Source organism: Monodelphis domestica, chromosome 4, assembly GCF_027887165.1.
Source record: "Monodelphis domestica isolate mMonDom1 chromosome 4, mMonDom1.pri, whole genome shotgun sequence".
NCBI classification, from domain to species: Eukaryota; Metazoa; Chordata; class Mammalia; order Didelphimorphia; family Didelphidae; genus Monodelphis; species Monodelphis domestica.
The window spans coordinates 418,003,119-418,015,171 of NC_077230.1; the positions used below are offsets into that span (position 1 = coordinate 418,003,119).

Below are 12,053 nucleotides of genomic sequence, written 5' to 3' on the forward strand. Positions count from 1 at the left end.
CAAGGGGTTGAAGAAAAAATACCCCCCCCAAATGGCCCTGTTCCATCAGAGCCCATCTTCTAATCAGGGAGACAACAGGAGACACCCCCAGAGCAAAGAGGAGGCTGCTTTGGTGGCTCACAGGGAGTCCAGAAGGGTCCCAATGGGTGTCTTAAAGGAAGGTATAGAATCTCAGAGGTGGCAAGGGGCATGGCTGGTGCAAAGGCTCAACAGTGGGAGATGGGTCTGCTCCTGGGATCCTGGATCCCTTCTAGAGTCTTCCCTGGTCTTCCACCATCTGCCAGAATCCAAGCCCATTAAGTGCCATTGGTGGGCCACAACTAAGGGCCCGGAAACCCACAGGGTGTATCCTCCTTCACCCATCAACCATCAATTAATATTAACGAGGGGTGGAACCCTGCCGGGAGCGTGTCCAGAAGTAGGGCAACTGACCACAGGTTCCTTGAGCAGCCACCATTCCTTAGAGATCTCCCAGGGCTCCTCCCCAGGCCCCCAAGTGGTGCTTGGAGATCCCTGAAAGACAGGCCCCTCCCTTCTTCCAAGCTCAGCTTTAAAGGGCCTCCCCCCTCCCCCAAGCCCCAGAGTCTCCCCAATGGCCGCTCAGAGGGTGACCATCCAGCTGGTGGAGGATGGAGAGGGAGAAAGTGTCCAGGGGCCTGCCTCCTTCCGGGGCCAGTGCTACCATGCAATCCAGGACTGCTGCCTGCAGGCAGGGACCCTCTTCCTGGATCCCTGCTTCCCCGCTGGGCCCTCTGCCCTGGGCTATGACCAGCTGGGGCCCGGCTCAGAGAAGGCCAAGGGGGTGGAGTGGCTGAGGCCTCACGTGAGTCTGGGACCCCCATAAGTCAAGGGGAGTTGGGTCCGAGCCCCGAAGGGTGAGCACTGGCGGGCTGGGGGGCCTGGATGAAGCTCTGAGAGGGAGAACTGAAAGGGGGGACACTTGGGCGTTGGATGGGGGCAGAAGTTGGGCATCTGAAAGCCTAGGAGTTGGGGGGCTGGACCCAGGGTCCCCGATGGGGGCAGAGGTGGGGGCCCGAGGGGCTGAAGCTGGAGAGCTCCTAGTGCCCTGCACAGCCCATCCCAGGCCTTTTCTCCCTGTCCCTGCCAGCTCAGGCTTCGGTGGGGCCCCTGTTTCCTGAAGGCAGCGTTAGGAGGCCCTTTCATCCTGGGGAAGGAGGTGGCGCCTGTCATTAGTTCCCAGAGGAGGCTTCAGGCCCCAGGCTCCTGGAGAAGGGAGCATCCTTGGCACCGAGCCAGGGAGGGCAAGAATCTGGGGAGCCGGGTGGCAGGTCCTCCTTCCAGGCTGACAGGCCCCCCTCTGCTCCTCAGGAGTTTTGCGAGAACCCCCAGTTCATCTGTGAAAACATGGATAGGACCGATGTGTGCCAGGGCAGTCTGGGTGAGTCTTCCCCTCCCCCCTCCCCCCCAATCTCCACGGGAGCTCCCTGGGGTCCTCCTGACTCCTCCTGTGCCCCTCCTGTGCCCAGGCAACTGCTGGTTCCTGGCCGCAGCCGCCTCCCTCACCTTGTACCCGCGCCTCCTCCATCGGGTGGTGCCTCCCGGGCAGAGCTTTCAGTGGGGGTACGCTGGAGTCTTCCACTTCCAGGTAGGGGGGTGCGGGGCCAGCGAAGGAGGAGACGCCCTTGTTTGGGGGTTTTGTGGCTCTTTATGGGACAGAGCAGTCCACGGCCTTGGTGTCGGGGCCAGGAGAGTGCGAGCGTCCCTTCCTTGTGTCCGTAGTAGGTGCTTAATCAAGTAGTCAATACAGAGAATGGAACAGTCTGGCCTCCAAGAACTGACCCTCCAGTCCTTCCCTTCCAATGGGCTGGGGAGAGGCCCTTTCTAGGCCCCTCTGTGGGACTCAGTTTCCCTAGATGTCACTCAGAGAGAACAGCTTCGTGGCCCCTCTCCCTGTGGCCTTGGGAGCTTGGGGGGGGGCAAGAGGTGGGGTGCTGCCCCCTCCCCGCCCCCTCTCCTCTCAGCTCTGGCAGTTCGGCCACTGGGTGGACGTGGTGGTGGACGATCGGCTGCCCGTGCGGGATGGGAAGCTGCTTTTTGTTCGCTCTGCGCAGAGGGCCGAGTTCTGGGCTTCGCTGCTGGAGAAGGCCTACGCCAAGTAAGGAGGGCCCCGGCCCTGTGTGAAGCTTCTGGGAGCCCCGAGTGACTCCCCAAGCCCAGTGGCTCTGAATGGGGACAGCCAGAGCCCCCCCCAACCTTTGCAGTGTCAGGGAGCCCTTAGATCTCTCCCTCCACCTCTGAGAAGCCCCCGTACAACCTCTGACCCTTGGGGGCCTCGAAGACCCCCCATTTTGATGCTCGGGAACCCCGGCCACATCTCCAGCCCCTTTGGGGCCTTGGAGGCCCCCAGGACCAAAGCTTCATTCCCAGTCCAGCCCCAACCTCCCCCACGCGTGCTGGCTCTCAAGCCTGCTCCCTGCTTGCCCTCCTCCCCCCTCCAGGGGAGGGGCGCGGCCCCCCTTGGTTTCCCTGCAGGCTCCACGGCTCCTACGAAGTGATGCGGGGCGGCCACATGAACGAGGCCTTCGTGGACTTCACGGGAGGCGTGGGGGAGGTCCTGTACCTGCAGCCCAACACGCCGGGCCTCTTCTCGGCTCTCCGGCACGCCCTGGCCAAGGAGTCCCTCGTGGGCGCCACAGCCCTGGTGAGCCTCCCCCCTCCCCTGGCGCCCCATCCTGGTCTCGCCCAGCGGGGGGTCCCCCGACGGCGTCCCTGACAGACTTCTCCACGGGGTGCCCCGAACGTCTCCAGCCCCTTCTCTCCCGGGCGTCCCCCTTTCCCTGGGTTAGAGGAGGGCAGAGAGCGGGGGCGCCCTCTGAAGCCGGCCCGCTGTCTCCCTTTGCTCGGGGTCCGGCCCCCTCATTCCCGCCCCGGCGACCCCAGAGTGACCGCGGGGAGTACAGGACGGAGGACGGGCTGGTCCGAGGCCACGCTTACTCCGTCACCGGGACCCACAAGGTGAGTGCGTGCTGCCCGGGGGCGGGGACGAGGTCGCCGACCGGACATCGAGCGCTCCTCTCGGTCCCCTCAGATAACTCTGGGCTTCGCTAAAGTGCGGCTCCTCCGGCTCCGCAACCCCTGGGGTCACGTGGAGTGGAGCGGGGCGTGGAGCGACAGGTGAGCCAGTGGCCGAGGGGGGCGGGGCGGGCTGGGTCCAGGAGCCCCGCCCCCTCCTCACCTCTGCCCCGCCCCCGCGCAGCTGCCCCCGATGGGCTGCCCTCCCTGAGGCATGGCGGGAGGCCCTGCTCGTGAAGAAGGAGGACGGAGAATTCTGGTGAGAGAGGAGATAAGCCCCCTTGCCGCCCCGGGGCCGCCGGGGAACAAGGGGAGAGAAAGGGGTCTGATGAGTGAGGGGGCTCCCGGGGGGTCGGAGCTGGAGATGGCCCGGTAAAGGCCTCCAGGGAGGACATGGGAGTCCGGGGAGAGATGGGGACGAGACTGGGCCGTGGAGGACAGGAGATGGGAGAAGAGATCAGGGGGGGAGACAGAAACCAGAAGATGGTGAAGGAGGTCAGAGTGGACCAGGGAAGTGAGCAAGGGGAGCTCTTGGAAAATCAGGGGCCGAGGCCTGGGATCTCTTTCTCCCAGGATGGGGCTGGAGGACTTCCTGCAACATTTTAACACCGTCCAGATCTGCAGCCTGAGCCCCGAGGTGCTCGGTCCTCAGCCCAAGGGGGGTGGCTGGCACGTCCACACCTTCCAGGGCCGATGGGTTCGAGGCTTCAATGCTGGTGGGGGCCAGCCAGGCAATGGTGAGCCCTTGAGTGTGGGAGGGGGTGTGTGTGTGACCCACACTAAGGTCTGTGGCGGGGGGAGTTCAAGAACCCCATCTCTCCCTTTCACCCCCCCAAACAGAGACCTTTTGGACAAATCCCCAGTTCCAGCTAACACTGCAGGACCCTGATGAGGAAGAAAGAGAGGACGATGAGGGGGGCCCGTGGGGTGGCTGGGGGGCCGGAGGGGCCCGCCCTGGAATGGGGGGCCGGCGTTCCAAATGCACAGTGCTCCTCTCCCTGATCCAGAGGAATCGGAGGCGGCTCCGTGCCCGCGGTGTCACCTACCTCACCGTTGGCTTCCACGTTTTCAGGGTGCGGACAAGGAGATAGGGGGAAGGCTGGGGGGGCCTGAAGCGGACCAAGGGAGAATTGGGAAAGGCAGGGAACCTCAGGGAGACCTCCAGAAAGACCTAGAGGACGGGGGGGACGTAGAGAGCAGGACACAGTAGGGAATGTGGCGCGATTGAAGGGGGGCAAGAAACCCATCCCTGTTTTCTCTCCCACAGATTCCTGAGGAGGTAACGGATGCTGATCTTGCCAGATGCTCTCTGGAGGGGGTTGGGGCAGGGACCCTCAGGCTCCTGGGGAGCCTCATCCATCCATCCCCCCCCCCAGCTGCTGGGCCTGCAGGACTCCCCCCGGCGCCGGGAGCTCCTGGCTGGCCTGCTCCGCGCTGACAGGTCCCCGTTCAGCATCCGCCGAGATGTCAGCCGTCGCTGCCGCCTGGCGCCGGGCCATTATTTGATCGTTCCCAGCACTGCTCACGTGGGCGAGGAGTCTGACTTCACGTTCCGCATCTACACGGAATGCCAGCACACGGCCAGGTGACACCCCCTCCCCAGGATCCCCCGGCCAACCCCCAAGCCCCGGGAAGCCCCCGAGCCGCAGGCCTGGATCTTGAGGCAGAAGACCGAGCTCCGATCCTGGGCTGTCTTGGGCAAGCCTTATGCCTTCTCTGGGCCTGTTCGGTCGCCTGTAAAACGACCACAAGCGCATTTCGGTTCAAGTGTTCGGGCTGGCAAAGTGTAGATCAGACTGGCAACCCCCAGGCTGGGAGCAGGGAGCCCCCTCGGAGGCCCTCTGGCCCGCATGTCACACCTCAGGGAAGGGGAAGGTCTTGCCCCAGACTCAGTGCCCTGCTAGGTCTCCTACCATAGGGAGGTGAGCAGGGACATCCCTTCCCAGCCCCGGGCGGCCCTGAGCTCTCGCCCTTCTCTCTCTCTCAGGGAGATCGACAACGCCGTCAGCGCCGACCTTCAGGTCCTCACGGTGAGTCAGGGTCCAGGCTGAAAGCGCAGCAGCTGTGGCGCGGCCTCGGCCGGTGACGGAACGTTCTCTCCCCAGACCCCCTCGGCGCCCCTTGACTTTGACCTGGAGCAGTTGTTTCACGAACTGGCTGGAGAGGTGCGGAGGCAGAAGGGAGCCAAAGTGGGGAGGAAACGGCCAGCCAGAGGGCACGGGGCAACGGAGAGCTTTCTGGATGGAGGGGGGGGTGGCCCAGCAAAGCTGGACAGGGAGGGTCCCCAACGCTTTTCTGGCTTCCTTTCCCCAGGAAGAAGCCATCAGTACCGCCCAGCTGCAGGCCTTACTGAGCTTAGCTCTAGAGCCTGGGGATTGGGGTGAGTCCTGGCCAGGGTAGGGGTGACCCAGGAGGAACACTGGCATAGGGCCACGAGACCGGCTCAGAGATGGAAAAGCTGGAGGCTGGGAGGTTCTGGGGAAGGATAGGGCGTTTGGAGGGGGAGAAGGCTGGCCCAAGAGGGAAGGAAGCAGCTGAAGTCAGGGGGAGGCTTCTTGCCTTCCCTCAGCCGGCCGTGAGCGCTGGAGGCAGCCCGTCTGGGGGAAGCAGGCAAAGCCGTAGCTGCTCCTCGGCCAGGGATCCGGGACAGGCGGCTTGTGGATAAGCCTCTCCCCCTCCTGGGGATTCTCCTCAGGGGGGACGAAGGACACCAACAGGAGCTCAGAAATCACGGAAGGGTTCGCCACGTCCCAGCCAAGAAAGGGGAAGCTGTGGGGAGCACCCCTGGGGCCGCCACCAGGGAAGTCGGCTGGGGTCCGAGAGGAGCCGCTTCAGAGCAGGCTGGGCTTAGAATAGGGTGCCGGATCCTTGGCCAGGATGGGCTGCGCTCACTGGTAAATGGGAACCTCCTGGAGCAGTTCTTCGAAGGGAAAAGGACGGGCAGGGAGTCAGTGGGTGGCAACAGGGAAAGGGAGACTTTCCGTGGTGCCCGCTATGTGCCAGGCACAGTGGCGAAGCACTTCGGGGCAACTATCTGCTTTGGCGATCTCGGCCGCTCTACAAGGGATATGCTCCCATCATTCCCGCTTTACAGCGGAGGAATCAAGGCAGGCCGAGGCTAAGAGACGCGTCCAGGGTCACCCAACTGATGTGCAAGGCAGGATTTTAATTCAGATCTTCCCGAGTCCAGGCCTCGAGTTCTCTCCACGACATCATTCAGGGGCCCCATACTCAGTGCTCAACAATGCAAAGCAGCGTCCGTTCCGCATACACACACACAGGAAATGCAGGTAACAGAGCCGGAGCGGGCAGAGCTGCGGCCTAAAGGCACGGCTGTCCGGTTAAATGACGCCATCTTCGGAGGCCGCGGGGGCGTGTCCCAGGGAGCCGGCCTGGCTTTCTCTGCAGACTGGATAAAACACATCGCCCAGGACCCGGCTTCTTGTTTCCTTTGACCCAAGCCCGGGGGGAGACGCATGATGTATGGCTGCCGAGCAGGGATGCCTGGCGAGTCGTCGTGGGCTGGGGGAGGCCGGACTTGGCCCGTCTGTGTGGCCCGGGCGGTAGATATGATAATCGAGCTGCCAAGAGGAGCCTGGTGTTTAGAAGAGCTGTAAGCGGATCCTGGCTAGGGTGCCCAGTCAGCTACGAGGCGAAGTGGCAATTCTGGGCCGGGAGTCAGACGGCTGAATTCAAATCCTGCCTCCCGTTTCCTGGCTGTGGGACCCTGGGTGAATCACGGCTGCTGCCTGCCTCTGTTTCCTCAACTGTAAAATGGGGGTCATAACAGCACCTGCCTGGCCGGGCAGGCACAGCGTAAAGGCTTGTTACCTTCCCTTCCTTCCCGGTAACGTTGGAACATGTCTAGAGGGCACAGGGGACCCCAAACCAATGCCATAAGGGCACTGTGGAAGGCATTGGGGCCATTTGCCTGGAGACCAGCCTCTAGGAGGGCACAAGAGCAATGCCCTAGAGGAAGGGGTTGCACTAATGGATCTGCCGTGGACCCCCGAGTCGGAAGGTGTGGGCTCCCCTGTACGAGGCAGGGGACGCCGTCGGGAGGATGCCCACTCAGGGACAGGCTGGCCCAGATGACGTCCATTTCGCTTTTCTGGGCCTTAATTTCTCCATCTATAAAATGAGGGGACTGGATCAGATGATCTCGAGGGTCTTTCTAGCTCCAAAGCCTGAGCTTCCCCATACCAACTTTGGGGGGCCACCAGAAACAAATTTCTGGTCTTGGGGCAGGCAGTGGACACCCCAGGATTGAGTTAGGTCCCAGACCATTTGCAGAGTCCCCCCTTGGCCATTCTCAAGGCTCAAACAGCACGGTGATTTTGGGGGCTTCGCCAAGAGGTCCCCCACCTCTCCAGGAAGGCTGATTCCATCAAACAGTAATGCCTGCAAACTAAGGCCTGCTTTCTTTCAGGAAGCTCTTGGACTCATCCACCTGGAGAGATTGGGTTCCGGACCTGTGAACAACTGATCCACTGTTTTGGGGTATCCTTATGAAATTGTTTTTCACTGGGGAGGGAAGTGTCGCTGCCAAGCAGCAGAGGGCTTTTGGGGAAGGGCAACTGGTTCCCCCGTCCACAATTCCCTGAACCGTCCTGCAGCAAAGAGGGCACTGTCTGACGCTGCCAGAGTTTCAGCAGCTTTGGTATCGACTCCAGGGGTGGCAGGTAAGAGCAGCAGGGAGAGGGCGGGGAGACCAGCAGGTGGTAGGGGCAAGGGAGGGGGCTGGCCTGAGGGCTAACTTCTTCTCCTACCAAGGCCACATTCAACAAGTTCGATGCTGACAAATCTGGGACCATGAATTCACACGAGCTGAGGCTGGCACTCAATACAGCAGGTAACGCAGATGGGTGCCATTCTACATCTTTGAGAAGTACTGGCTAGAGAACCCCATGAATCCCTGGATGAACCCCAAGATGACTGCTAGAAGAATCAGGTTGGGGTAGATCCCTTCCTTCCTCCTGACCCCCTGGCTAGCCTTCTCAGGACAGTTCAGGTGATTCTAGGCCAAATCTTGGGAATTACTAAAAGGAACCAAAGCAAGAATGGGTTGTCATGGGCACAGATGGGACAATTTGGGGGAAAACCCAGGGGCAAGAGGGAGATGGGATGTGGAGGGGGTGAAGGGAGCAGCTCCCTTGAGTCCCACTGCCTTTCTAGTAATGAAGTCTGGCAGGTGACACCCACAGAGAGCACTCTGCATGCCTGCTCAGGCATGCGTGCCATAGGTTTGCTAGCACAGCTCTAGGGCATCTATTCCCCGGACCGTGTCAGCCTAAATGTGACAGCTATTGTTTAACAGCTGCACTGGGGAAAAATAAGAAGTAACCATGTTGGGACTAGAACATGGGCCCCCAGACCCATTGGTTAGCTCTTTGCACCTGAACTGAATGCTTAATAATTTTTTTAAAAAGTCTATAGGGGCAATGAGGTGGTTCAGTGGGTAAGAGCACCAAGCCCAGAGTCTGGAGGTCCTTGGTTCAAATCTGGCCTCAGACACTTCCTAGCTGTGTGACCCTGGGCAAGTCACTTCACCCCCACTGCCTAGCCCTTGCTGTTCTTCTGTCTCAGAACCAACACACAGTATTGATTGATACACAGTATTGATTCTAAGACGGAAGGTAAGAGTTTGGGCAGCTCAGCCCTGCAAGGTCTTGGTGCCTAAGGCAGAATTCACACCCAGGTCCCCATCTTTCCTAGTTTTTTCTTTTCCATCACCCTGAATGAGAATCTACTATTTAGCCTTCAAACATCAAAATTAACAAATAAACTCGCCCATCCCTGGTGTCCAGGGAAGGCAGGCTTGGGGCCCCAAATGAGGCCTGCTCAAAACCACTTACAGGAGGGGCCTCCAAGTGGCATAGCTCCACCTGTAGCCCTTGGTGCTGGGCCTGAGGCTACATTGGAACCAAGGGTGCTCCCCTGTAGTGACTCAGGGGTCCAAGAGGATCTTGGGACCGTCCCGTGCATGCAGCTTTCCATCAGGCTGCCTGGCTGTAGTCCTAGAAACTGGCCTGGGGTGACAGCCGCCCCGGTGACCCAGGCTCCTGAGACCATCCCTTGGTCTTCAGTTCTCAGCTCACTGGCTGTAGGGATCAAAAGGAAACGCTGGCTCAGGGCCAAGGAGCCCTGGGTAAGAGGCCCTGCTTTCCCTTCCCACAGGCTTCCAGCTTAACAACCAGCTGACCCAGCTCCTCACCAGCCGATACCGCGACAGTCGCCTGCGGGTCGACTTGGACCGCTTCGTGTCCTGCGTGACCCAGCTCACCTGCCTCTTCCGTAAGTGACCCCCCTGCCCTGGGAAGCTGGGACAAGCCACAGCAGGGGTGGCTGGAGACATACCTCCTCTCTCCTTCTGGGACAGGTCACTGCAGCCAGTGTCTCGGGGAAGGGGAAGGGCTCGTCTACATGACTAAGAGACAGGTGAGGCTGGGGGGCAGGCAGGGCCGGGGGAGGATGACGTGCCAACTCTTTGGAGTCATCCAGACTCAGTCCCAACCCTTTCTCTTGCAGTGGATGGAGCTGGCCACCTTTTCCTAGAGCCTTTTCTTCTTGGAAGGAGACAAACCAGTATGAGAGGGGGCCGTGGCCTACTTCAAGAGTGGGAAAGCCAAAAGGAAAGAGCCAGATCCAGGCTTCCTCTCCTTTGTCAGAAGGACAGCCAGGCTGGGGTGGGAGGCAGGAGACAGCTGACATCAGTACTTGGGACAAGTGTCTGGCCTTGGGAACCTGCTGAAATCCCCTCAGTTTTGCCTGCTCAGGATGTAGAGATCTCCATGAGCTGGCTCTAAATAATTTTCCTCTCCTAGGCATCTGACCCAGAGTCCACGATATTAAATAAACAGCAAAGAGAGGCAGAAACAGAGGGCCTTTTGGAAATTGTTCTTAAAAATATTACACATTTTATTGTTCTGTTGGTTTTTCCAGAAAAAAATGAGAACGCCAAAAAAAGAAAAAACAAAACCACAAACAGAAGCAGCCAGCCCGCCCAGCCTTTCACTCCCCTAAGCCAGGCCCCCAGACCCTCCCCTCAAGGGGAATCCCCAAAGACTAGTCCCTGACAAAAGACACCAAAGAGGAAGAGGGAAAACAATAGGGGGTAAGGGAAGGGGGAACAGGTAGGATAATCAGCTGAGATCTTAATTACAAGACCAAGAAAGACAGCAAATATATGTTGCTAGGTGAATATATATTTATATAATAAATCCGTAAGTTAATAAAGTAAATAGTAACTCTCTGAAGTTTTTAATTATTTTAAAAGGGTTTTTTTTTGTGGGGATTTAATGTTTTTTACTTTTTATTTTTTTTAATTTTTTGGTCCTTAGAAAACTTGCTGAGGATAGAGTCCAGTCAAAGTGAGAGTGGGGTTCCTGGCGAGGGCCAGTCTGGGCACTATCCACAATGCTCATGCCTGTGGTCCATGACACAGGGCAGACCCCAAGGCTCTGGCCCTCCTCCATCACCCCAGGTCCTCTAGTTCAGCCCTCTCTGGCTGCTGTTCCCTGACTCCCAAATGCCAGCACACGGCCATGATCTAAGCTGCCCCAGCTGGTTGCAATCCATCCCTCTTTAAGCATCTTTATGAGGAAAAGGTAGCAGGGGCCACGGGGAGGGAAGAAGGTGGAAGGAAACAAAAGAGCGAGGAAGCAGGAGGCGGTGGCGGCAATGGGCAGGCCCTGCCCCGCAAGTAGCTGAGGGAGGGCCCCGAGTGTGGGTAGTCCCCAATGAACCCACATTCTTAGGCTGCTTGGCTGCCTCCCCATTCCTTAGTCCCATCAGAAAATTGGACCCAAGAGGGTTCCTAGACAAGGCACATGGTCTTTGGCCCTGAAGGGAACAAGCTGTAATAGGCCCTTATGGAGGAGGGGAGGAGTTCACCTGCTGGGATGAGAAGGGCAATAGTGTGTGTGTGTGTGTGCGCGCGCGTGTGCGCCAAGAGGTGACAGTGTGGCCGAGGAGACATGTTAGCGTGATGCTGTGCAGCTTGGGGAGGGAGGCCAGTCTTCATTCCACGAGGGTATCACCTCAGCTTAGTTTTAAAAATATATATTATATATATATATTTATAGCAGACCAGAATGATTGACTCTAAACTCCCCCTTCAGCATTCCCCCTGCCCCAGGCTGGGGAACTCCTGGTCAATCAACTAAGAGAGAAGAGAGATCCTGCCCCTTTCCCCCCTCCACAAAAAAGATCAAGAGAAAGAGAGAGAGAAAACTTTGCATAGATACCTGATCAGGTCAGAGAAAACTGGACTATATAGCAGGCCGCCCCCTAGAGGGAGAAGGGGGCTCCCCAGAGCTGGAGGTTGGGGAAGGTGGTTTGGTCACTGTGTCTCCTCAGGGAGGGGCGGCAGGGGTAGGGAGAGCGGACGGCTCACAGGTCACTCTCGCCATACAGGGCTGTGGAGAAGGATTTGTAGTCCAAGGCTCCAGGAGCAGCATCTGGGCCCTGGTACGGAGCCATTCGAGCAATGCAGTACTCGGCTTGGTCCGGGGGCAGCTCTCGCCGAAGCTCCTCAGCTGTGATGAAGTTCTAGCAGGGAATAGGACAAGGTGAACAGGGCAGACAGGGCTGCCTGAGGCTTCCCATCAGACCCCTTTGGACAATGCTGGATTTCCCTCCCATGAGTTTCCACTGTGTCAAGAAGGCTTCAGGTTCTCCTGTTCCTTCTAGATCCCAACAGAAACTCTTAACTCAATTCTCTCCCAAGGTGGAGACTGAGTTTGTCTTGGGCTGGCTCCCTCCCATGTCCTTGACTTCCACAAAGTAGTGTGGAAAAGAGCCCCAGGCAGGGAATCGGGAGACCTGGGCTCTAGGCCCCGAGGCACCCAGGCCTTGGTGCATGACCTCCCTCTCTGCAGACTGATGCAGATGCTGTCCAAGACCTTTCCTAGCTAGTGTTAAGGGTTCCCAGGGTTCATTCTATCTGAATTGCCCTTTCTGTCCTCTTGAGAATTCTAGATATGGAAGTCCTGGCAGGCAGAGGAAGGCCATCTTTTTGC

General features: G+C 58.9%; 2 protein-coding genes across 8 annotated transcripts in view; one reads left to right on the top strand and one right to left on the bottom strand.

Moving 5' to 3' along the window:
- Positions 1 to 592: 592 nt before the first annotated feature.
- Positions 593 to 10,107, top strand: CAPN12 (calpain 12). The gene is made up of 21 exons (XM_001367763.5): positions 593 to 823; positions 1,330 to 1,399; positions 1,488 to 1,606; positions 1,983 to 2,116; positions 2,494 to 2,662; positions 2,902 to 2,976; positions 3,050 to 3,135; positions 3,218 to 3,292; positions 3,607 to 3,770; positions 3,874 to 4,106; positions 4,301 to 4,312; positions 4,410 to 4,618; positions 5,021 to 5,063; positions 5,139 to 5,198; positions 5,347 to 5,413; positions 7,463 to 7,533; positions 7,650 to 7,715; positions 7,807 to 7,885; positions 9,211 to 9,327; positions 9,413 to 9,471; positions 9,562 to 10,107. Exons 1-21 carry the CDS (start codon positions 593 to 595, stop codon positions 9,586 to 9,588), a joined length of 2,166 nt encoding a protein of 721 aa, XP_001367800.2. The 3' UTR covers positions 9,589 to 10,107.
- Positions 9,928 to 12,053, bottom strand: part of ACTN4 (actinin alpha 4) — an 80,565-nt gene continuing 78,439 nt past the window's right edge. For all 7 annotated transcript variants that reach the window (XM_007491781.3, XM_007491780.3, XM_003341058.4 and 4 more), the window contains one exon: positions 9,928 to 11,583. In XM_007491781.3, coding sequence (XP_007491843.1) covers positions 11,425 to 11,583 — 159 coding nt within the window. In that variant the 3' untranslated portion in view covers positions 9,928 to 11,424. The remainder of the gene's footprint in view (positions 11,584 to 12,053) is intronic.

Bases quoted from the DNA above. Each gene is read 5' to 3' on its own strand.
- CAPN12 (XM_001367763.5), top strand. From the start codon at position 593: ATGGCCGCTCAGAGGGTGACCATCCAGCTGGTGGAGGATGGAGAGGGA. The intron at 5,199-5,346 runs GTGCGGAGGCAG...TCCTTTCCCCAG, and splicing joins TTCACGAACTGGCTGGAGAG to GAAGAAGCCATCAGTACCGC. The intron at 7,534-7,649 runs GTATCCTTATGA...ACCGTCCTGCAG, and splicing joins AACTGATCCACTGTTTTGGG to CAAAGAGGGCACTGTCTGAC.